General features: G+C 43.7%; 1 protein-coding gene across 1 annotated transcript in view; it reads right to left on the bottom strand.

The window, feature by feature from the left end:
* Positions 1-4,800: 4,800 nt before the first annotated feature.
* MOB3B (MOB kinase activator 3B) overlaps positions 4,801-24,580 on the bottom strand; it is a 224,355-nt gene continuing 204,575 nt past the window's right edge. Inside the window, exon 4 of the mRNA XM_040237971.1 lies at positions 4,801-9,695. Within this exon, the coding sequence (XP_040093905.1) occupies positions 9,666-9,695 (30 nt within the window). The 3' untranslated portion in view covers positions 4,801-9,665. The remainder of the gene's footprint in view (positions 9,696-24,580) is intronic.

The following is a 24,580-nucleotide window of genomic DNA, read 5'->3' as shown; positions in this document are numbered from 1 at the left end:
TTCTCCTGTTGTGGAGCACAGGCTCTAGAGCCCCTGGGCTTCAGTAGCCGCCCGTGGGCTCGGTAGTAGCGGCTCCCAGGCTCTAGAGCATAGGCTCGATTGTTGCAGCACTTGGGCTTAGCTGCTCCTCGACATCTGGGATCTTCCCAGACCAGGGATCGAACCCACGTCCCCTATATGGAATCAACCCCACATCCCAGCAGATTCTTAACCACTGGACCACCAGGGAAGTTCTCAAAGTTTCTTATGCACCATTTCAGTGGATCACAGGAACAGCCTACCCCACACTGGGTGATTCCTTCTGGATTTGTGTCTCCTGCCTACTCAGCGACTCACGTTTTGGCCTCCAGTCTTGGCCTCACACCCCTCAGCACTCTGTGGACTAGTTATTCTGACCTTCTGGTGTCCTGTTAGATCTGTTGTCTGACCTGATCTCTGACGAAGGGTCTACTTTGTCATTGTGAATGAATACCTTGTGACTGGAAATACTTTCTGACCTCAGACGGACTGGTCATAGACTCACTACTGCAATCACATTAACAAATGACCAGGAAAGAAACTGAAGGCTGAACTGCAAAACTACACAGACCCGGGATCTACAGAGAAGACAATATGACGAGAGCCTGATGCCTTGTGGGTGGGGGTGACCTCTATGGTTCAGAGTGGGGCCTCTAGAGACGGCTGTGTGACATCACTTTCTTGCTTGTAATCTCAGGCAGATTACTTAGGTAACTTTGACTTTAAAATGAGGATAAACATAGATAACCAACCTCATGGGGTTGTTTGAGATTATTCACCTAAAAGGCTTAGGGTGTGCTTAGACACTTAAATATATACTTTTGGTGTTAGTATCATCAACTTAATGTTATCATTATTATACCTTGCTTTTAATTAATCTCTCTCTGATAGCAGATCTTAATTAGGCACTTGTCTGCCATGTGAATACGTTCATCCATTCATTTATTCATCAAAGGTCTAATAAGTATCTCCTTTGTGTCAGACACTCAGTAAACAAAATAGAGATCCCTGAAGGCATGGAATTTATATTCAGCTGGAGGAGACAGACAATACACAATAAACCTAACAAATAAATTATATAAAAAAAGGGCTTCCCTGATGGCTCAAGTGGTAAAGAATCCATCTGCAATGCAAGAGATACAGGAGATGCAGGTTCAATCCCTGGATAAATAAATTATATCACGCAGATGATATGGGGAAAAGAAAATTAGAGCAGAGGAAGGGGGCTGTGAGTCCTCTGGGTAGATGTGACCAGCAGAGATCAATGAGAAGGTGACATTCAAGCAAAGACTTGAGGGGGAAGGAGTTAGACATGAGGCTGTCTGGGGCAGATCATCCAGGCAGGGGGATGGCCAGTGTGGAGGCTCTAAGTGTGAGTGTACCCGGCGTGTGTGAGGCCAGCAAGAAACAGAGGGAGCTGAGGCTTTTAATCTGAGATTCTGAGCAAAGAAAGAACTCTGTTCTCATCCACAGACCAGGCAGGGATCCCTCATGTCCAGCCAATGTTAACTTCTCCCACCAAACTTCATCCTGTCTAAATGACCTCGCATTTTTACCAAGGTTTTTGCCTTAACCACAGACTTTGTGTGGACCAGATGTCTCCCTTGTACCTTCATGTGATTATACTTCTGATTAAGACAAGCCCAAGAGAAATAATTAGCCTTCAGATAAATAAACAACTCACAATCTATGACTTTTCTAAATGTTGCTGCCCCTTATGGAAGTCAGCGTGTTGTTGTTCGGTCACTAAGTAATGTCTGACTCTTTGTAACCCCATGGACTGCAGCCCACCAGGCTCTTCTGTCCTCCACTATCTCTTGAAGCATGTAGTTCTCAGCAATATTAAACACATCGTTGTTGAGATATTATATGCATGGCTATGGAGAAACAGTTACGCATGGTATTGTGCGCTCAGTCACTAAGTCGTGTCCAACTCTTTGCCACCCCATGGACTGCAGCCCGTCAGGTTTCTCTGTCCATGGGATTTCCCAGGCAAGCATACTGAAGTGAGTTGGCATTTCCTCCTCCAGAGGATCTTCCTGACCCAGAGGTTGAACCCATGTCTCCTGCACTGCAGGCAGACTCTACCACTGTGCCACCTGCTGCTGCTGCTGCTGCTAAGTCGCTTCAGTCGTGTCCGACTCTGTGCGGCCCCATAGACGGCAGCCCACCAGGCTCTCCCATCCCTGGGATTGTCCAGGCAAGAACACTGGAGTGGGTTGCCATTTCCTTCTCCAATGCATGAAAGTGAAAAGTCAAGTGAAGTTGCTCAGTTGTGTCTGACTCTTAGCGACCCCATGGACTGCAGCCTACCAGGCTCCTCTGTCCATGGGATTTTCCAGGCAAGAGTACAGGAGTGGGGTGCCATTGCTTTCTCCACTGTGCCACTTGAGAAGCCCCATAATACTATCTCTGGGTTAATAAACATAGGATTCTTTTGATACCTTTCCCCTCTATGTTCTATATGTTTCTGTCTTAAAATTTTTAAATTGAAGGATAATTGCTTTACAGAATTTTATGTTCTATTTATTTCTTGAAAATGCTTAGTCTTATCCTTTGCTGATTTGGTTATAGGTGAGGTCATGTCTCAATTATATGATACAATTTCCTCTGGAGTAGATATTCAACTTAATTTAGTATGCAGTAATACATTTTACAAGCTCAATCAAAGTTTAATTACATTAATTAGATTTCCTCATTTAGATTTTAATTTATTAAGTACTGGGAATTTTTGTTTGGTTTTTGTCTTCATGGAACCCAGTTAGTTGATGAATGCTGCATTAAAACAAGAGGTTTCCATTAAAAATAATGTTCTGTTAATATCTACTTAATAATGAACTAGAAGAAAAGTCAGATAAAATATGTAATTGTTACAGATGACACTACAATTACTTCCCAGTGACAGTTCTTTATCATTTTGGTTAATGTAGCAATGAAGTCTGCTCAGAAGCAGAGTTGAAATTTAAGAATTTAGGATATTGAAAGAGTGGATAGATTTAATGATCAGCTTAGCTTCCTTGGGAAGTAAGCTTCTTATGGGAGTATCAATTTTTGCTGTTGTTGGGTGGAAAGACTAAAGGCATCTGGTTTGCATTTATTGTCTTTAAGACAGTTTTCCATTTATTATTAATACAGTATAGGTTTCTAGAGAGAATCTAATAATGCAGCAAATATTCAATGTGTATGGGGATACATTTGAAAATTAAAATAGTGGTTTCCTCAGTGGTCCCTTTAGACACAGTGGAGCAGGGGCTGTGACCTGAAATGCCTTTGGGGAGTGGCAAGAAATATACATGAGTGAAGCATCCCAGTGCCACAAGACGATGGTAACTGACAAGCAGCCACGTCTGGGCAGCAACAGGGAGTGGTGCAGGTGGCAGTCTAAATGGGTCAGCCACTTCTCAGCCAATTCTTGCCACAAGAAAACAAAAGCCTAGTGTTGCCAGATCTTCTGATTTAGTTGGAGAAGCCAGAAATTCTGATTTTCGGATCGAGTTTTCCAATTTTTAAATGTTGGCAGCTAGCTAAACAACAACAGCAACAATCTATGTAGATTCAACAAATCATGCCTGCAGGACAAATCCAGTCCACAGCCTGCCTCTTGGTCACATCGTGGTCCACATTTCAGACAGCGAACCCGAGAAGCAGAGGAAGACTTCATATGTGTGATTGCATTTCAGAAGTCTCATTCCTCTCTGCTCTGTGTCTAGAAATCACCTCGTCCCAAACAGCTTTTGTCAGACATAGTATTCTATTGTTGCTATTAGGAACAGGGGCTATTACTAGAGTTGTGTACAATTATTACATAGTGCCTGCAAATATACTAATCATATATAAATGTACTAATAATATATAAGTATACAAAATTTATGGCTTCCCTGGTAGCTCGGCAGGTAAAGAATCCACCTGCAATGCAGGAGACCTGGGTTTGATCCCTGGGTTGGGAAGATCCCCTGGAGGAGGGCATGGCAACCCACTTCAGTATACTTGCCTGGAGAATCCCCATGGACAGAGGAACCTGGTGGACTGCAGTCCAAGAGGTCACAAAGAGTCGGACACAACCAAGTACAGCACACAGCAGATACAGAATTTATACATTTCTGCTTTTTAAAATATGTTTATATTTTAATCTTGTTGTTGTTCAGTCGCTAAGTCATATCTGACTCTTTGTGACCCCATGGACTACAGCACGCCAGGCCTCCTTGTTCCTCACCATCTCCTGGAGTTCGCCCAAGTTCGTGTCCATTGGATTCGTGATGGACATAATGGACGTTTAATCTTATATTATTATCGCCCCAAATTATAAGCTACGTAGGAACAAATCTATAAGTCCAGTTGTAGTTTAGAATTCTGAGGGACAGATATACTACCCAATGTCACACAAATAAGGTAGGGGCCAGCCTGAGATTCTACTTCAGGCTAATTTACTCTGACTGATGAGCTTTTTCTACAATATGGCTTTTTCTACAATATAGACTTCTTATCTCTATATTCCAGGTCATGACCAAACTTAATACTGAATTCTACTGCAAGAAAAAAGCAGTACAACATTAATCTGTTGAGAAGCTACGCAATACACATGATACCCCCCTGGGAAAACTTGTCATAGAACAAAGGAACTTCTGCTAAAATGCAAATATGTACACGGGTTCTAAAATTAATTCTGAATTAGTTTTTTGTAAAATTAACCTTGCTTTTCATTTATCTGTTTCAAGATCATTGCAAGATGAAGAATATATTTGTTAAAGAAATAAGTCAAACATATAAAAAAGACAAAATAGATGACGGCTGTGTGTCTTTTATTTGTGACATTTGAATTCTTAAACTCACAAAGAACTGATTTCATAAATATCCTTTAGTTTTGTTTTCCATTTTAATTGTTTTTTATTGTTAGTTTGTTCTTATACCCAAACCCTTAATCATAAATGGAACTAAAATTATGCAAAATCTTTTTTCTTGATGCAATTAGAAAAGATACTGAAAAACTTCGAAATTAGAACACTCAAAGCTAGTAAAATAGCTTAATTGTCAGATTAGAAATGGACTCTTCCCTCTAATAGTTACAGAAATCCTTATTTATTCTTTGAAAAAGTCTTGTCCAGAACTAATAACTCCCAGAGGGAATAACTGTTATAAAAATATTTTTGTTGATATGTTTTTAAAGTAGAGGAAAAAAACCATTATTTCCCAAACATGCTTTGTTTGGCTAATTCTAGGAGAGAATCACCTATTTCATCAAGAATCACCTATTTTATTAAGAAGTAAAAAGACCAAAGGACAACAGTATTATCCAAGTGACAAATCAGACTCCTTTCAGTGATTTTGCCTTTGGATGCATTTCTTGTACTTTTCCTATGATATTTCTTTTATTCACAGTGTGATACCCATGGGATGTGGAAGTGACATAAGGGTAGAGACCATAGGAAGTGATGCTTCCAGCAATGACCAGAATGACATATTCACCACAAATGATGAGAGAAATTATCCATGTCCCCTAATGCTTCGCCAATGAAAAAGGGAATTAAAGCAACTCAGTGTAATCTTACAAAGAATGCTAACAGTAGGACATTCAAGAAGATCAGACAAAGTGGTATTGCAGAATATAAATAAGGATTTAGTATGAGCAAATATAATAGAAAATTTATAAATGTATAAAATCAAATCAGGAGTTAGCAAAGACACAGTACAGTATGGAGAAAGCATGCAGTGATTTCTTAAATGTTCTCTGCTGGTTATATCTATAACGCACAGTGGCATAGACAGCTTTGGGAAGGCTTCAGATTGAAGTATAGAAATGTTAGCAATGGCACAACATGACTTCAGCCAATGGGAGATGATAAACGAGGAAGGCTGAAGGACAACTGCTAAGAGTCTTCAAATAATTAGTGGATGTGCAAACAAAGCTCTCATTTAGTATGTTTTTACTTATGTTTGACTTTTTAGAGTTTTTGGATATTTCTTAATGTGGGACACTAGAAAATGTGGGCTGAAACTCAGAGACTATATAATAGTTAACTCCAGTTGAATGGACAGGTTTCACACGGAATATGATCTGGGGGTTACACCAGATGCTGCTGCTGGATTTCTGTGCTTGAAGACTGTTGAGAGGAGAATGGGTTTTTCACCTGGAAAACCCTACCAAAAACCTTCCAAACCGATGGTTTGGAAGGTTGTAGAAGGAATAACTAAAATTAAAAAAAAAAAAACCAAACTCTCAAAGTCACTTCTACTTATCCTGGCCCTCAGAAATGAGCAAACACCCCAGGAAGAGAATGAACAGTTTCAGAAGCAGAAACTGACCCCAGATGAGTATTTCTCAATCTATTTTTTTCACTATCATCTGCCTAAAGAGCCCTTTTAGACATTCTATTCCTAATCATGCCCCATCCCCATGAAATTTTAATATTAAATACATACTTTATATCTGTGCACATACTGTGGCTCCTTGGGAGGGTCATGACTCAGTGTAATATCTAAGATCTCCTCCTCACCTAAATCAGTTTTTGCACTCTTGGGCAATCACCTTTCATGAAAATACGTGCTCTCTAAAATAAACCATCAGTCTGAATGGCTCCAGGGACCACAACAAATTCTCCCTATCCAGCATACTCATGCATTACCTGCAGAAGGAAACTTTTAGCTTCTCCTTCCCCCTGTGACGCAGGAAGAGATGGATTCTTTGTCACTGCAACAACATCTAACTGCAATGGCTGTAATCATTTGGAACTTCTGGACCTCTTTGGAACATTAAGAAAGGAAAGCAGTCTCACACTCTATAAAATGTATGAATATTAAATTTCAGAGGTTTATGATGAATTACGGAACTTAATAATGAATGCATCAGGCAGATGACACCACCCCCACTGATCAAGCTTAGTATTTATCATAAAGAGACAACAGAACATTACATGCTTCCTGGTGTGATGCAGAAGTAAAGAAACAACACCACTTACGTAGTGTTCTGGCTAAAAATGTTTAACAGAATCTAATAATGAGGAAACAATCAGAAAAAAATTCCAGATTGTGGGACATTCTGGAGTTCCAAGCAGCTTGAACTCTTTAATAATGTCAGCGCCATGAGAGACCCACATACTTGTGTGCGCACACACACACACAGACCCCAAACATACATAAAAGAAGGACTCTAATCCATTAACTAAAGAGATTGACAACTGTGGGTATATGGATAACACTGTAATCTTTTCCTTTTGAAGTTCCCACTTTGACATTTCTCAAAAAAAAAAAAAAAAAATCATAGATGCATGTATTACTCAACTTTAAAATAATAGTGGGAAATGAGGGGAGCCAGCGAGGTCAGAAGGAAGAAGCCAGGTGTCAACTGCAGATCCAGAAAGCAGAAGATGCCTGAAGGGCCACAGGAGCTCAGATCTGCATTTGCCAGGAGAAGTTCTCAGGATGTAGTCAAGTCAAAGACATAAAAAATTGCCCGTAGTGATTTTCTTCACAATTTGCCAAACAAAGTTCTGTGGGAATAGGAACCATCTATAATTAAAAAATAAGAGTGTCTTGCCAGCACTTTTCCTAGAAGTGCAGTGTAACCATGAGGAAATTCTTCCAAGAAGTTAAAACAAAAAATCCAGATTTTTTTTTAATTGAGTGGAAATTTCATATGCACAGTTAATAGAAAATAAACTTCGAAAGAATTCATAACAAAAGTCTTCAGAGTCCAGCATCCTACTTGATTAGGCATTAATTGAAATGTCAGCTTTTTCAAGCAAACCTCCTGTGATTTTCCATGGTGCCAAGCTTCAGGGTTCCTTCCAGGACCTGGGCTCCGTGCTGTCATTTCTCCGTCCCACTGCTCAACATTTCCATGTGGCACTTACTGCATAGCGCATAGGTCAGGAAGACGGGCTCATTTGTCTGTTCTCTGGATCCTTTAAACCAGAAGTGATGCTGAAAAAAATCTCTATCTTGTCCTCTCAAAGTTACTTAGGAAGCAAACCAAACCAAACCAAAAAATGGTATGTTTGTTCTTGATCAGAACACAACAATATGAAGAGAGGTAGCAGCATTTGAATTCCATGAGACGGCATTTGACAAAACACAAAGCAAGGGTTGGTTTGCTGGGTTAGGTCAACACAGAATGCCACAGTGCCCAGAGAGTCAGTCTTTTCTTAGTTTGGACCAAAGAAAGGTTTCATGCCTTTCCAGGCTCTTGTGGCAGCCCCAGATGGCTTTCAAAACATGTCACATGTAATGAGACAGAGTCAGAGTTGTTAAGTTATTCTTTAATCAGTATTACATTAAAATTCACTAATACATTTTTATCTACTTCCCTCCACCAACTGCTATTTTGTCAAATTCAAATGATCACCGGAAGTATCATCACCCCCTAGTTACAGACTCTCGGGACCACCACAGTTTTGCGAATGATTCAGTGAAGGCAACATCAGCGAAAAGTCAGGTAGCTTTCAAAAGGCAGGCTGCAGCACAGAATGAGTCTGTCTGCTGGGATCCAAACATTGGCAAGGATGGAAGAAGGAAGACGGCTCCAGCTTGCCTGTTACCTTGGCAACCATGGCAGGAGCATCACCCAGACAGAAATTAACTTTGTTTTGTAATGTCAAATGTAATGGGAGGAGGAGGTGGGGGGTGCGGAGAAACAGGAAGAAAACATCGACTGGATCTAGAAGCTCAGAGGGCCGGTTGGGAAGATAACGAGTCAATGGGCTGGGTGTCTGAGCTACAGGCATCAAATTACCCATTGTACTTTTTTCCACCCACAGCTGAAATCTCAGTATTACGTTGAGACAGCCACCACACCCTTTAATAATGAACAAACACTGCACTAATCTGGCTCAGTGCTTCTGCTGATCATTCTTGGTCATTTATAACTTCCTTTATTTCTCTCTTCGGAGAAACAGGAAAAAAAATCTTGACCGGAAGAGACAAGGAATGGCGTGTTTTTTTTTTTTTTTAAAAAGATTCTGTTCAGGGTGAACTGGTAACTAGCCAGCCTTAGGCTAGAGACCAGTCTCTTCCCTGCAGTGAAAGACTGCAGACCCTGTTTGGGGCAGAGACAAACTGCCCCGTGGAATGGTCCCTGGTAAAACTGCTTATGGGGAGAAATTGGGCGGATGCTGTGAACCGGCGGGCGTCAGACCTCCCAGCTGAGACCACAGCATCAAGGGCCGAAGTCTGCCAAGACGGCACAAGAAGACTTGTTAGAGAAAAACTGGTTGTACATCCAGAGTTCCAAAATTCACTGGGTACTTAGAACACACGTTACAGAAAAGGCAGCCGGCTGAGGAGGCAGGTAAGTAAGTAGGAATAAGGACCTTGGGCGCAAAACCTGAATTTCAGCAAAGCTTAGGTGTCAGGTCACAGGCATAACTGCACAACTGCGCTGTGCGTGTTAAGTGCAGGGGCATCCTTTCTCCAGGATGGGCGAGGGGTGGTCCTTCCCTCCCGGCGGGTCCACAGGTCACGCTAGCAGCACTCAGAGGGTTGAGAGCACACGAGGTGAGCAGGGAACCACTCTCCGGAGTCACCGCTGGTCTCCAGCTGGGCCTGTTCCTGGCAGTAGGCGCGCCTCTCCAGCCTGGGAAGTCTCCCTCCTGCCCGCCTGGGCCGCCAGGAGGAAGACAGCTTTCCTCTTTCTTCTGGAGGGGAAGATGGGGCCGCTAGTGACACATCCTGCTCGTCATCTCTTTCTGGAAGGCAGGGGGAGAAGGATGGTTAGGAGTAACTACAGGCAGAGCAATGACTTGTTGAAGGGTTCTGAAAATGCCCTGGCAACCTCTGGAGCCTTCAAACAGGAGAGTACAATCATGGCCCTGGAATAAGGTTCAGCATACAGATGTGTGCCTGTTGGCTGGGGTTTTTGTTTCTTTTTTTTTTTATTTTTAATATATCAGAGCAATGTTTAAAAATCTTAGCCAACTTGCCAAAAATCCAGGTTGCACTGTGTTTCAGGAAAAACTGCAAGATCTAGAGCCACTGGATAGCTGGAGTCAAGAATGGCTGTCCTCTGTAGATGGAAAATACTCTCTCCAGTTTGCCCCAGTCTCCACCACTCCCAGCTGTCTGCCCATCAGGAGTCAAGTATCACTTACTGATTGATATGGTTAATTGGATTTTTCTTAGAGGAGAACACAATTTCTCTTTCCCTAAGATTCGATCAAAGGTAGAAGAACGAAAGCTAGCTTCAGTGCATACAAGTCAAGAAAAGTGGGAGGAAGGACATTTCTTAATAGATATGAGGAATAGCCCAGTGTGTCTGACAGGCAACCGTATCTAGCTCGCCTTTCACCACCCTCATCAGCTGCCTGGTTCTTGCAGGCATTTACAGATCTCAAATGTGCCGTCGGTTCTCTTTCTCAGGGCCTCTGCACAGGCGAGACTCTTGCCCGTGGCCTGCTCCTACGAGGCCCTGTCCTCCTTACTCGGCTAATTGCCATTCATGTTCCCAGTTCCAGCAAGATGGCTCTGATCTGCCTGGGAAGCCTTCCTGCCCCACCCACTGGGGATTTGCCACAGCTCCTGCCTTTGCCCACCTGGAGTCATGCGCGCAAGAAGCCGGTTTGTACATCGTGTGTGTGCGTGCACGCGTGGACGGCAAGCATGTCTGTCTGCTCTACTCAATTGTGAGCTCCAAAGTGTCAGGAAGAAGAAATCCTCACTGAACCCCTCATATCTAGCCACGCGTCTGGCACAGGGCAACAGCTCTTCTTTCATCCCCAAGAATGGCCTGGATTGCAGGCTGGGAAGGCGCCTTGTACCTTGTGGCATTTAGGACACGTTTCATGTCATTTTAATTAGTCGAATGAGCTGCTTCCAAGTTCCACCTGCTGTAGAGCTGATGCAGCTGCTACCTCTCTTGTGCACTCTGACCCCAGACCACCCTCCAGCCAACACTCCCTTCCCCATAGGAAACATCTGAGGAAGTAGGTCTTCCCTGGTGGCTCAGATGGTAAATAATCTGCCTGCAATGCAGGAGACCGAGGTTTGATCCCTAAGAGGAACTTGCAAATAGGCAGGCCAGTTGCTCAGAAACTCTATCAGAAAACCATAGCAGTATGTTGGTTAAAGAAATAACCTAGTACAACAGAGCAGATCTAGGTAAATACTTTTGCACTCATAATACTAAATAAGGCAATTACTTCAAGATACATATACTGAAAAATTAAATGGCCATTTAGTTATGCTCAGTACTTGTACTAAGGGCCAGGTACCTGGGAGATGAGGTCACTCTTCTCAAGGAGGTATACAGTTTATCAGGGGGAAAAAGATATAAAACACAATGATATAAATGTAACTCTTTAGAGGAGGGGATGATGCACAGTAGAACCCAATCCACCCACGTTTAGACTCTCACTCTGTCCTCACTGGTCTTCCCTGATGGCTCAGTGGTAAAGAAGCTGCCTTCCAGTGCAGGAGTCTCGGGTTCCATCCCTTGGTTGGGACGATCCCTGGGAAGGAAATGGCAACCCACTCTAGTATTCTTGCCTGGGAAATTCCATGGACAGAGGAGCCTGGTGGGTTTGCAAAGAGTTGGGCACCACTCAGTGACTGAGTACACGGTCTGTCTTCGCCACCTCCGAATGTGACCTCCCTGCGCCTTTGGGTTTTAGCTCAACTGGACCTTTTCTAGGGTTACCTTCCCAAATCTCCTCTTCAGCTGTTTCACGGCACCCTTCTTCACAATTGGAATAGTCTATTATCTGTTACATTCTTGTTTCCAGGATTCATCCCTTGTAAGATCTTATAAGATCCATGGAGAAAGGGGCTGTGCCTGCTGTCTGCTGTTTTCCCAATGCCTGGCAAGTGGTGATGGAGAAAGGTTTGTCTAGTCCAGCAGTGAATGGGCCCACAGTGTCCTCATCTGTGAGATGGAACAGTGATGCTTACTTGAGGTGAGTGGGAAGCTTGAAAGTATTGCTATCCATGGACTCAGTACACGTTCACACAAAGAGTCGGACACGACTGAGTGACTGAGCATGCTTGTTGGAGGGAAGCCCGGCCGAAGCGGAGCCTGCAAAGGCACTTCTGTGGCTGGAGCAGAGGGGCTGGGGCAGGATGGGGGCCCAGGACTGGGGAGACAGGTAACACAATAAGGTGTGAATAAGGACCCAGGCACTTGGTGTGGGGGATGGAGATGATGACAACCTTAAAAGGGATTTGCTGCTCCTCTGTTAAGCTTCCAAAGGTTCTTGTGTTTTTGGTTAACTGTTTAAGACAGAGAAAATGAGGTAGGAATGCAAAGTGTGTGTGTGTGTGTATGTCTATGTGTGAAAGAGACAGAGATGAGGTAAAGGAGAGATCGTGGCATCAAGACAATTTTGGTTTTATAACTAATTCTTGTAATTATTTGCAACAGGTCCGTGTTACAGAAAGAAAAGATGATTTGGGTGGTTATATCATTGTCTCTGGGTAAAACTTGGACCTAAGAGAAATCCAGGCCTCCGAGCAGAAGTGATGTGCTCAGGGTGAACGGGTAAGGTGAAGGGTAAACTGCAGAGCCGCAATGGGAGCGGTTACTTCCGTCAAGAGCCGCAGTGGGAGAGGTTACTTCCGTCAAGTGAAAGGCCTGCTGTCCGCCAGGCTCGGTGTCCCTCGTGGCTCGACAGGCATCACTTCGTGTAACCCTAACTCTGATTCTGTGAAGGAAGATTTGCCATCCCCATTGGCCTGATCAGGAAACCGGCACAGAAACGGAGAATGGCTTGTCAAAGTCACACAGAAAGTGGCAGAAGTGAGATTTAAACTCAGGTCTATCTGGGTGCAAAAGCCGGCTCTTTCCACTACACCGTGTGATCATGGTTTAAAGTCTCTGAAACAGTCTTATGACTATGCATTTAGATGCCAGTGACTTATTAATTAAAATATATTAATCACAGGTGGTTGCAATCATTGCTGAATGTTCAAAATGCCAAGGAGATATTTTTTTCTTTACCCAGACCGATGCGACTTTGAAGTACAGTGGGTAAATACTAAAACTATTATGTCACTAAATACTCAAAACTTATGCCACAATTATGGACACTAGAAATATGGAAGGCTTTTGAAAAGATTGAGAGGATATGGAACTTCAGCAAAGGTAGAGTGAGTCTGTGAAAAGCCAGAACCAGTGCTTTCCTTCCCACACCATGCAGCCTCACACACGAGAGAAAGACTGTTTACGAGGAACCTTCTTGACATTCTTACAGGGAATGAATGGTTGAACTAGATCTGAAACGCGAGGTTCAGTTCGATCCACCCTTCAAAAGCCTATAAGCTGAATGGATAAGGAAGTTGTGGTACATATACACAAGGGAATATGACTCAGCTATAAAAATGAATGCATTTGGTTCAGTTCTAATGAGGTGGATGAGCCTAGAGCCTATCATACAGAGTGAAGTGAGTCAGAAAGAGAAAGACAAATACCATGTATTAACACAGAATAGATGGAATCTAGAAAGATGGTACCAACGATCCTATGTGCAGGGCAGCAAAGGAGACAGAGACGTAAAGGACTCAGTGGGAGAAGGAGAGGGTGGGATGACTTGAGAGAATAGCGTTGAAACATGTACATTACCATATGTAAAATGGGTAACCAGTGCAAATTTGATGTATGTATCAAGCAGGGCACCCAAAGCCTGTGCTCTCTGACAACCTGGAGGGATAGGGTGGGGAGGGAGGTGGTCGATTCATGTTGATGTATGAAGAAAACCGTCACAATATTGGAAAGTAATTATCCTCCAATTAAATAAATAAAAAATTTAAAGCCTACAGGCTTCCACTAGTGGATGCTAGTGATTCCCCACTGGGTGGCGCCAACGGGCTGGCTTAAAAAAAATGTGGTTCTGAGGAAAAAACCCTCAAACTAAAAAATACCCAGCTAATATTGGGTTTCATGGGTTTCCTCTCCATCAGAGCCCTCCTGCAGGCATCCTGCAGGGCCAAACACATTCCTTTCTTACAGGGAAAGTGGCCTGAGCAACAACTATGCAGTTTGCTCTTTGAGGATGAATTTGCTATTGCAGGAGTTACCTGAACCCACCGTATCATATTAAGTCCACTATAGAACCCCAGTCTGGAGGAGGGCATGGCAACCCACTCCAGTAGTCTTGCCTGGAGAATCTCATGGACAGAGGAGCCTGGCGGGCTACAGTCCATGGCATCGCAGAAAGTCAGAGACACAACTGAAGCGAGAGCATGCCCATTCGCAAAGAACAAGTGCTTAAGAGGTTTCTGCAAAGGTGGTGCGAATTTTCTGAGAAATGTTCCTAAAGTCTGCATTTGGCTTTTATACAAAGACTTTTCAAGCAACTGGATTTTATAAAATCCACAGTCCAGTATTCTTGCCTGGAGAATCCCATTGACGGAGGAGCCTGGCGGGCTACAGTCCATGGGGTTGCAAAAGAGTCGTACACGATTGAGTGACTAAGCAACAAATTCTTAAGAAAAAGGTCAGGGTTTGCTTGTGCTCCTTCCGTGCCACTGCTTACATAAGGCAGTAATTGAGTCTGTAAAGAACCCCATTCCCTACTCTCAGCAGAACAAACTCCACACTCTACAGCCTGGCAAACAAAGCTCTTCCTAGCCCCACCCACCAACCCTGCCCACCTCCGGTTGAAGCCCCGCCCACTCACCACACCTGCCAGGCAAACTAGAATCTTCCCCGGTCTCCAACAGCCCATTCTATAAGGCTTCTAGTAGCTTCTCACCGACTGTTTCTTCTAAGAAATGCCTTCTGCCCTTCTATGCCTGGCAAACTTTGACATCCGTCAAGATCCAAACATCAAAATATTCTGATTTAGGCTCTTGGAAGACAAAGGAAGGGGAATGGTTCCAACTAATAATTAAGAACCAAATTCCCGTTTCCAATACGATATAGGCTAATGTTAAACAATTGAAGGTGAATGGATGAACTCTTAACAGAAAGGTGTGTTTGTGTGTGTATGTGTGTGTGTATGTTGTGATTATATATATATATAGTTATAAAGTTGTAAAGTGAAAGTGTTAGTTGCTCAGCTGTGTCCGACTCTTTGCAACCCCATGAACTGTAGCCTGCCAGGCTCCTCTGTCCAAGGGGTTTTCCAAGCAAGAATACGGGAGTGGGTTACCATGCCCTCCTCCAGGGGATCTTCCCCACCCAGGGATTAAACCTGCGTCTCCTTACATCTCCTGCATTGGCAGGGGGTTCTTTATCACTAGTGCCACCTGGGAAGCCCAACAGTATATATGGTTTAATCCAATTATTTTAGGAAAAAATATAAATTATGAGTCCAGCATGATAAGTTCACCTCTGGGTGAATTAAATAATATATGTTTTCTATTTCTGGTATTTGCCTTTTATATATTCTCTAGATTTTTTAAATACAAATGAAAATTTTCCTAAAAAAACAAGCTCTAGTCATTTAAAAAATAAAAAGAGAAGTAGGCAAAATCTCCAAATTGAAATCATATTTAGTTCTGGAAATAAAGTTAAAATGATGTTGCCTAGTCTTTGTGAGGAAAGGTGGTGATAGATGAAACCAACATATCTTTTGCCCAAGATACTCTACCACTTCTGTTCTGATCTACACATTTTAAAATTAGAGATCTTTGCCAGCCTTTGAAAGATTTAAAAAAATACACGGAACAAACTTGCATAAATTCTAGGAATCAAAGCTTATTCTTATCTCTTAGTGTAGCCATTTTTAGAACTGGCCATGGAGGGAATAAACGGTCCAAAGAAGTAAAATGATTTATTCCAAGTCACACAAATGATTTCTTACCTGACCGAGACTATGAAGAAACCAACTGACTTAAGCTTACTACACCCTACACACCATCATACATTTTAGGAATTGAATTTTCACATGGAATAAAGAAGTGTGATATTTGCTAAGTGTCAGTCATCATGCTAGCCTAGCCATATGAATAACTTAATATTAGGAATTATAAAAACAAGTTCCCCAAAACAGTGACAAAAATCACAGAATCCCAGACTGCTGTTCAACACCTCCATTCCAGAGGTGTGAAGAGCACTTGAGAGGGAGGAAGTGACTTGCTGAAGGTCGAAGGCTGATAATGGCAGCGCCAGGACTCCTGACCTGTGGACTCTGCACTCTGAGTTGATCTCAGAGAGGCAATTTGTGCAAACAAGGATTCCTCAGAGTCACCTCAGCATGCTTCAGGTAAAATTCCTCTAGCATTGTTGACTCTCCTTCATCTAAACCTAAAACCTAAATGTCTCTCACAGAATTCACACCAGTTCCCAGCTACAGCATCTAGCATTGGTCTGGACTCCCCAGCCTCTCAGCTGTCGCTCTCCAACTCCCCTTCTCTACTGTTAAATCCAGGGCAATGCCCATATATATATATGTTTTCCTTTGCTCCTCTCTTCCCAAGGCACCTTCCTCCCAACTCCATCCTCATTCAAGGCTCTTGATCAGTGTTCCTCCTCAGGGACACCCTTCCCATCTCATCCCCATGAAGTCTCACATGCTTCTCTTTTGGTTTCCCTTTGTGCCCAGAGCATCTCTCACGTTGATCTATGATAGTTTATTATTTCCTGGTTCCGGCAAGACATTGTTCTTGAAGAGATGAATCATGCCTTATTCCTGTTTGGACCCTGGTGCACAAGACCTGGCACATACTAGGTGCTTTAAAAATACTCGTTAATTAGACTAAAATCCAATGAAGAGGAACAATTATTAGGTCTTAAAGTCCCTGTAAAATGAGAGCTGGAAAGAGATACAAACTGGATACCTTACTATGGGGGTGTGCACTTAAGTTTATTATGAGTGCATGTCTGACTCTTTGGAACGTCATGGACTTGTCGCCCACTAGGCTCCTCTGTCCATGGAATTCACTTCTTGTTTAAAACTCTGTGAAGCAGGCAATGCTTTTTCTAATTTACAGATGAGGAAACAGAGGCTCAGAGGATTGAAGTAACTCGCCCAAGTTCCCATAGCTAGCAAGTAGGAAGGATAAAGGTTTGAGTCCAGATGTGTTTGACTCAGAAACAAAAATAATTAAACAAACAAATCCTGTTTCCATTACTCCACTGGGAGGGGAAATAAAAGAAAAGGAGTGAGGTTCTTTGTTTTTCTAGTGTTTTAACATGTGTTGGACCATAAAGAAGGCTGCGAGTTGAAGAACTGATGCTTTTGAACTGTGGTGTGGGGAAGACTCTTGAGGGTCCCTTTTACAGCAAGGGGATCAAAGCAGTCCATCCTAAAGGAAATCAACCCTGAATGTTCATTGGAAGGACTGATGCTGAAGCTGAAGCTCCAATACTTTGGCCACCTGATGTGAAGAGTTGACTCATTGGGAAAGACCCGATGCTGGGAAAGATTGAGGGCAGGAGGAGAAGGGGATGACAGAGGATGAGATGGTTGGATCACATCACTGACTCAGTAGACATGAGTTTGAGCAAACTCCAGGAGATAGTGGAGGACAGGGGAGCCTGGAGTGCTGCAATTCATGGGGTCACAAAGAGTTGGACCCAATTGAGCGACTGAACAACAAAACATATGTTCGCTTTAGAAGTCCTACAGCAACAGCATTTTAAAACCAATTTCTTGTTTTCAATTCACCAATTTTCTGCTAATTCTGAGAAACAAGAGGGAGCAAACGGGAAGAAGAAATATTGGAAATAAAGTCATGATTGAGGAAGAACAGGACACAAAGAGATGAAAGAAAGGTGGGTGTGGAAGGCGTAGCAGTGTGGTAAGAATGAGAAGACTGTGCCCAAAGCTTGGTGAAAAAGCCCTTTGTGTAAGCGGGCCCCTCCCCACACCAGCCACCACTACAATGAGGTAGTTTGAAGCACACAGAATAGCGTTAGATGTGGCACTAAGGCAGAAGTAAATGACTTCTCAGCTCACAGAGCGCAGGCACACACGTATACACACACGTGTGCACACACGCATACGGCTCTTTCCTTCTCTGATAACGGAGCTTCACCAACATGTTAAGGGCAATATTCAAGGTTACAGTCGCAGAAAAGGCAAAAGAGAAATGGTGACTCCACCCCAAAGGGCCCGGGGTGGGGATGGGGAAGCACTCCCTTTCTAAAATGCTTCCTTGAGTGCAATCAGTGGCACAGCCTCAGGACCCAGTTCCTCGAAGCCCCCTAACCTGGAGCACGGCCATGCCTCACCTGTCATCAGTCTCCTCTCAGATAAAGACAGATTTGGGATAGTGGGTGTGAACTGCAGCGTGAAATACAGAGACCACATTTCTGGACAGATTGTGGGGACAGGATATGAGTAAAACACTACGAGTGAGAAGGCTTTTTCCTTCCTGACAGCAGTTAGCGCCCCTCTCCACCGTGGGTGGGGGCAGTAGCCAGGTCCGAAAGATGACTTTCTGTGGGCCCTCCATCCTACAAATGCCATTTCTTAAAGACTTCGAAACCTCCAAGTTGTATCCATATTATCCCTTTCTTTCTTTTGCTGTTGGCTATTTTTCCCTCCCTTAACAAGTGTGTGGGTTGAATAAGCAGGGTGACAATATACAGGCTTGACGTACTCCTTTTCCTATTTGAAACCAGTCTATTGTTCCATGTCCAGTTCTAACTGTTGCTTCTTGACCTGCATATAGAGTTCTCAAGAGGCAGGTAAGGTGGTCTGGTATTCCCATCTCTTTAAAAATTTTTCATAGTTTGTTGTGATCCACACAGTCAAAGGCTTTGGTGTAGTCGATAAGGCAGTAGATGTTTTTCTAGAACTCTCATGCTTTTTCGATGATCCAACAGATGTTGGCAATTTGATCTCTGGTTCCTCTGCCTTTTCTAAATCCAGCTGGAACATCTGGAAGTTCACGGTTCATGTACTGTTGAAGCCTGGCTTGGAGAATTTTGAGCATTACTTTGCTAGCATGTGAGATGAAAAATGGAAAGTGAAAATTGAAAACATTAGTCACACGGTTGTGTTGGACTCTTTGTGACCCCATGGACTGTAGCCCACCAGGCTCCTCCATCCACAGGATTCTTCAGGCAAGAATCCTGGCGTGGGTAGCCATGTCCTTCTCCAGGAGATCTTCCTGACCCAGGGATTGAACTCGGGTCTCCTGGATTGCAGGCAAATCCTTTACCACTGAACCACCAGGGAAGTCTACCCCTGTAGTTGTTTTGACACCAGTGTGGCACCCTTCTCACAGCATCATAATGCTATAAGAGTCCTCATTGAACCCTGGTCCCTATCTACACTCAGAAGTCACCCCATGTTACCCCATGTTGCCCCATGCGTTTTAGCTGACAATCACAGCATCCTTGCTGATGCCGGATAACTTTCCTTTTGGTTCTTATCCTCTCTGCTTCTCCAGGAAAACTGCCAGTTCCAAAGGGACTTGCTTTGCTCCCAGTGGGTTAGATACTGAGATGAGGAAATAGCCCAGAGCCACCCGGCCCTCCCTGCCAGGGGTTTCTCCTCTCGGTTTCTAGAATCCCAATAGCATGTATGGCAGGAAATGACAGTGACCTTGACAGTTCCAGGGGGGCTCCGTAAGAAGCCTCTCTTCCGCCCAAGGTGCAGGACCGAACCACTGAGGATGACTCGGCCTTCGCTGCAACAGGGCCTCTCAGTGCCCTCGCCAGTGCAACCTACTGGGTCTCCTGGGTGAACTGGCCCACTCAGAGCGTTCCCGATCTGGGTCCGCAGGGGGTCCGAGCACTGGGAGCCGCGCCCGAGTCTCTGTGGCCCCGCTCCCTGGGCTAAACGCCCTTTCTTCTGCGCTGAGGGCCTTGAGGCCCTGGGGATGCACCGCCTCCCAGTGGTCCTGTGGGTGGGGTTTCTGGGTCGGAAGTTTCTGTCCTTTAGGGCAAACTTACCACAGTGTAAAGAACAGGCAGGTGCCTTGGGCCAGACTAAAGCTCCGTGCCCGAACACTTCTTAAAAGCTTTTTTTTTTCTTCTTTGAACTTTTTATTTTGTATAGGGGTATTTATTGACTATGCCAAAGCCTTTGACTGTGTGGATCACAACAAACTGCGGAAAATTCTGAAAGAGATGGGAATACCAGACCACCTGACCTGCCTCTTGAGAAACCTATATGCAGGTCAGGAAGCAACAGTTAGAAATGGACATGGAACAACAGACTGGTTCCAGATAGGAAAAGGAGTACGTCAAGGCTGTATATCGTCACCCTGCTTATTTAACTTATATGCAGAGTACATCATGAGAAACGCTGGGCTGGAAGAAACACAAGCTGGAATCAAGATTGCCAGGAGAAATATCAATAACCTCAGATAGGCAGATGACACCACCCTTATGGCAGAAAGTGAAGAGGAACTCAAAAGCCTCTTGATGAAAGTGAAAGAGGAGAGTGAAGAAGTTGGCTTAAAGCTCAACATTCAGAAAACGAAGATCATGGCATCCGGTCCCATCACTTCATGGGAAGTAGATGGGGAAACAGTGGAAACAGTGTCAGACTTTATTTTTCTGGGCTCCAAAATCACTGCAGATGGTGACTGCAGCCATGAAATTAAGACGCTTACTCCTTGGAAGAAAAGTTATGACCAACCTAGATAGCATATTCAAAAGCAGAGACATTTCTTTGCCAGCAAAGGTCCGTCTAGTCAAGGCTATGGTTTTTCTAGTGGTCATGTATGGATGTGAGAGTTGGACTGTGAAGAAAGCTGAGCACCAAAGAAGTGATGCTTTTGAACTGTGGTGTTGGAGAAGACTCTTGAGAGTCCCTTGGACTGCAAGGAGATCCAACCAGTCCATTCTAAAAGAGATCAGCCCTGGGTGTTCTTTGGAAGGAATGATGCTAAAGCTGAAACTCCAATATTTTGGCCACCTCATGTGAAGAGTTGAATCATTGGAAAAGACTCTGATGCTGGGAGAGATTGGGGGCAGGAGGAAAAGGGGACGACAGAGGATAAGATGGCTGGATGGCATCACTGACTCGATGGACGTGAGTTTGAGTGAACTCTGGGGGATGGTGATGGACAGGGAGGCCTGGCGTGCTGCAATTCATGGGGTCACAGAGTCGGACACGACTGAGCGACTGAACTGAACTGAATAACCTATTACAAATGTGGTGACAGTGTTAGGTGAACAGCGAAGGGACTCAGCCATACATCAATTCATTCTCCTCCAGACTCCCCTCCCATGCAGGCTGTCACATATCATTGAGCAAGACTTCTGTGTGGTATACAGTATGTCCTTGTTGGTTATCCATTTTAAATATAGCAGTGTGTACATGTCTATCCCAAACTCCCTAACTATCCCTTCCTACCAGCAACCATAAGTTTGTTCTCTAAGTCTGTGAGTGTCTTTCTGTTTTGTAAGTTCATCTGCATCATTTCTTTTTAGATTCCACACATAAGGGACGTCATATGATACTTCTTCTCTGTCTTATTTCACTCAGTATGTCACTCTCTAGGTCCATCCACGTTGCTACAAATGGCATTAACTCATTCTTTTTAACAGCTGAGTAATATTCTGCTGTATTCTTACTGTCACTGTGTCTGAAAAGATAAAGAAAGAATACCAGGGGGGAAACTGACACCAGTCACCTTAAATGATTTTTGGAACAAGGCTTTATACATATTAATAACTCGACTGAATGAATGAATGAAGTGGCGCCAGATCATAAAACATGGCATGAGCAAGATAAGCAGTAGTCTCTGAGCCTTAATTAATCAACAAAAGTGTATTGTGTTGCTGAAGAGTAGTGTCCACACTTCCGGCCCTTCTCTCTTTGAGCCATATTGTGCTCAATGCTTTGTACTCATTACTCCATTCAGTCCTTATAGCAGTCTTCTGGGGTGAGTGATTTTATCCTTATTTTACAGATGTCAGAGCTGGTTACAGGTTATGTACCTTGGTAGAAGTCACATAGTTCATTAGGGGAGCCAGGCTTGAAACTTGAAAATCTGTCTTCCTAACTAGTCCACCTTAGCGCAAAGCATTGTTCTGAACAGATTTTCACTCATATCTGTATGTGCTTTCTATTGAGTCTTTGAGACGGTGGCCATGGAGGGGAGGGGGTTGGGAACCAGGTCATGAAGGGCGCCCCCAGTGGGGTGGGGTGGGGAGGCTGCGGACTTTCCTTGCTAGCATCCTCAAGTCTGAAGTCCTGTAAGGCAGCCAGGGCAGCCAGACTACAAACACCTAAAAAAATTCTCCCAACTTTAGGTATATACGTGAGCCAACCATCACACAAGAATTTAAAATGTTCTTTCTGCATTCTTTTCAGAATGTGGATGGCAAATAAGAAACGAAAATAAGAATAAGCCAAAAGAAATAAAAATAGAAACATGGCAGGCCAGACCTTCCTACACAGGAAAGAACAACATTTATTTGATTAATTCTGTTCCTAAACAGCAGTCGACATCACTAGCACACAGGGCGGTCCCCTTGGGTGTGGGTGTGAATATGGGCACGTATATGCACGACCCCAAGTACATGCATACATATGTATGCATAGATAAACACAGAGACCTGCCACCCACAGAGAATATTTATTCATACTCATACGAGAATCAAACTGCTATTCTGTCCCCTAATCCTGCAAACATTAAAAGTAAGCCACTTTACGTAAACACATTCAGTCTCTTGATTTACACTAGTTCTTACAAGGGCAGAGCTGCACATTTTTGAAGCTCTCTCCTTTAACCACAGGAGATGGGTTACAGAGGCATGGCTGGCTGCCTCATCGCGTATCATGAAAGAAAGAGCATTAATCAAAAATGCTTGGCCTTCAGGACTTCCCTGCTGGTCTAAGAATCCACCTGGCAGTGCAGGGGACACAGGTTCGATTCCCTGATCAGGAAACTAAGATCCCACATGCTGCTGAGTAACTAAGCCCATGAGACTGCAGATACTGAAGCCCTCGTACATACTCCGGAGCCTGTGCACCACTAGAGAGTAGGCATGCTTCAAGAAAAGTCCCATTTGACTCAACTAAGACCCATCGAAGTCAAATAAATAGATTTTTTTTGTTTAAAAAGACTCTTGCAATAGGAGATAGTTTGAACTCAACTCCTCTGAAACAAAGGCAGGAAAATTTAAAAACAGAAACAAAAAGTTTCATCATCACTGCATTTCTCAAGACCTTTTCAGCAGACCCCTGTAGGCCCCCATGCTCTTTACCATTCTGACTCCCTCTGCAGATCTGCTGACATGCCCGCCCCTCTCCCGTCCTTCTGGCTGCGGCACTGTCACTTAGCACTTGACCATGACGGAACATGCGTGCACGCTAAGTCGCTTCAGCGGTGGCCCATTCTTTGTGACCCCATGGACCACAGCCTGCCAGGCGCCTCTGTCCAAGGGCTTCTCCAGGCAAGAATGCTGGTGTGGGTCGCCATGTCCTCCTCTAGAGGATCTTCTTCTTGATATAAGGATTGAACCTGCATCTCTTAACACCTCCTGCATTGGCAGGGGGGTTCTTTACCACTAACGCCACCTGGAGAGCCCCCTGACAGTGCATGGATCCAGCCTAATTTCTGCTCAAAGCCATCCTACCTATAACCCAAAAGGCACAGTCTCAGTCTCTCTGGCGGTTGGCTGCTTCCTTGTCTTCCTTTCCATCTCTGCCTGCCCCACCTCCTCCACAGCCCAGTATGAGGTCCACACAGCTATAAGGGTTCTTACTAACTGGATTCATTTATAGCAGATGCTCCTTAAGCCCCTTGTTTTGAGATGAGCTGAGGGTGATTGAGAGTTCCAGAAAAACATCTACTTCTGCTTATTGACTACACCAAAGCCTTTGACTGTGTGAATCACAACAAACTGGAAAATTCTGAAAGAGTTGGAAATACCAGACCACCTTACCTGCATCCTGAGAAATCTGTATGCAGGTCAAGAGGTAATAGCTAGAACCAGACATGGAACAACAGACTGGTTCCAAATCGGGAAAGGAGTACGTCAAGCCTGTATATATTGTTTCCCTGCTTATTTAACTTATATGCAGAGTACATCATGCAAAATACCAGGCTGGATGAAGCACAAGCTGGAATCAAGACTGCAGGGAGAAATATCAATAACCTCAGATACCCAGATGACACCACCCTTATGACAGAAAGTGAAGAGGAACTAAAGAGCCTCTTGATGAAAGTGAAAGAGGATTGTGAAAAAGTTGGCTTAAAACTTAACATTCAAAAAACTAAGATCATGACATCCAATCTCATCACTCCATGGCAAACAGATGGGGAAACATTGACAGACTTTATTTTCTTGGGCTTCAAAATCACTGCAGATGGTGACTGCAGCCATGAAATTAAAAGATGCTTGCTCCTTGGAAGAAAAGCTATGACCAACCTAGACAGCATATTAAAAAGCAGAGACATTACTTTCCTGACAAAGATTGGTCTAGTCAAAGCTATGATTTTTCCAGTAGTCATGTATGGATGTGAGAGTTGGACCATAAAGAAAGCTGAGCACTGAAAAATTGATGCTTTTGAACTGTGGTGTCGGAGAAGACTCTTGAGAGTCCCTTGGACTGCAAGGAGATCAAGCTAGTCAATCCCAAAGGAAATCAGTCCTGAATATTCATTGGAAGGACTGATGATGAAGCTGAAGTTCCAATAATTTGGCCATCTGATACAAAGAACTGACTCATTGGAAAATACCCTGATGCTGGGAAAGATTGAAGGCAGGAAGAGAAGGGGATGACAG

The sequence above is a fragment of the Oryx dammah genome, unplaced genomic scaffold, assembly GCF_014754425.2.
Source record: "Oryx dammah isolate SB20612 unplaced genomic scaffold, SCBI_Odam_1.1 HiC_scaffold_1, whole genome shotgun sequence".
Taxonomy (NCBI): Eukaryota; Metazoa; Chordata; class Mammalia; order Artiodactyla; family Bovidae; genus Oryx; species Oryx dammah.
This window is presented reverse-complemented; position numbering and strand designations above follow the sequence as displayed.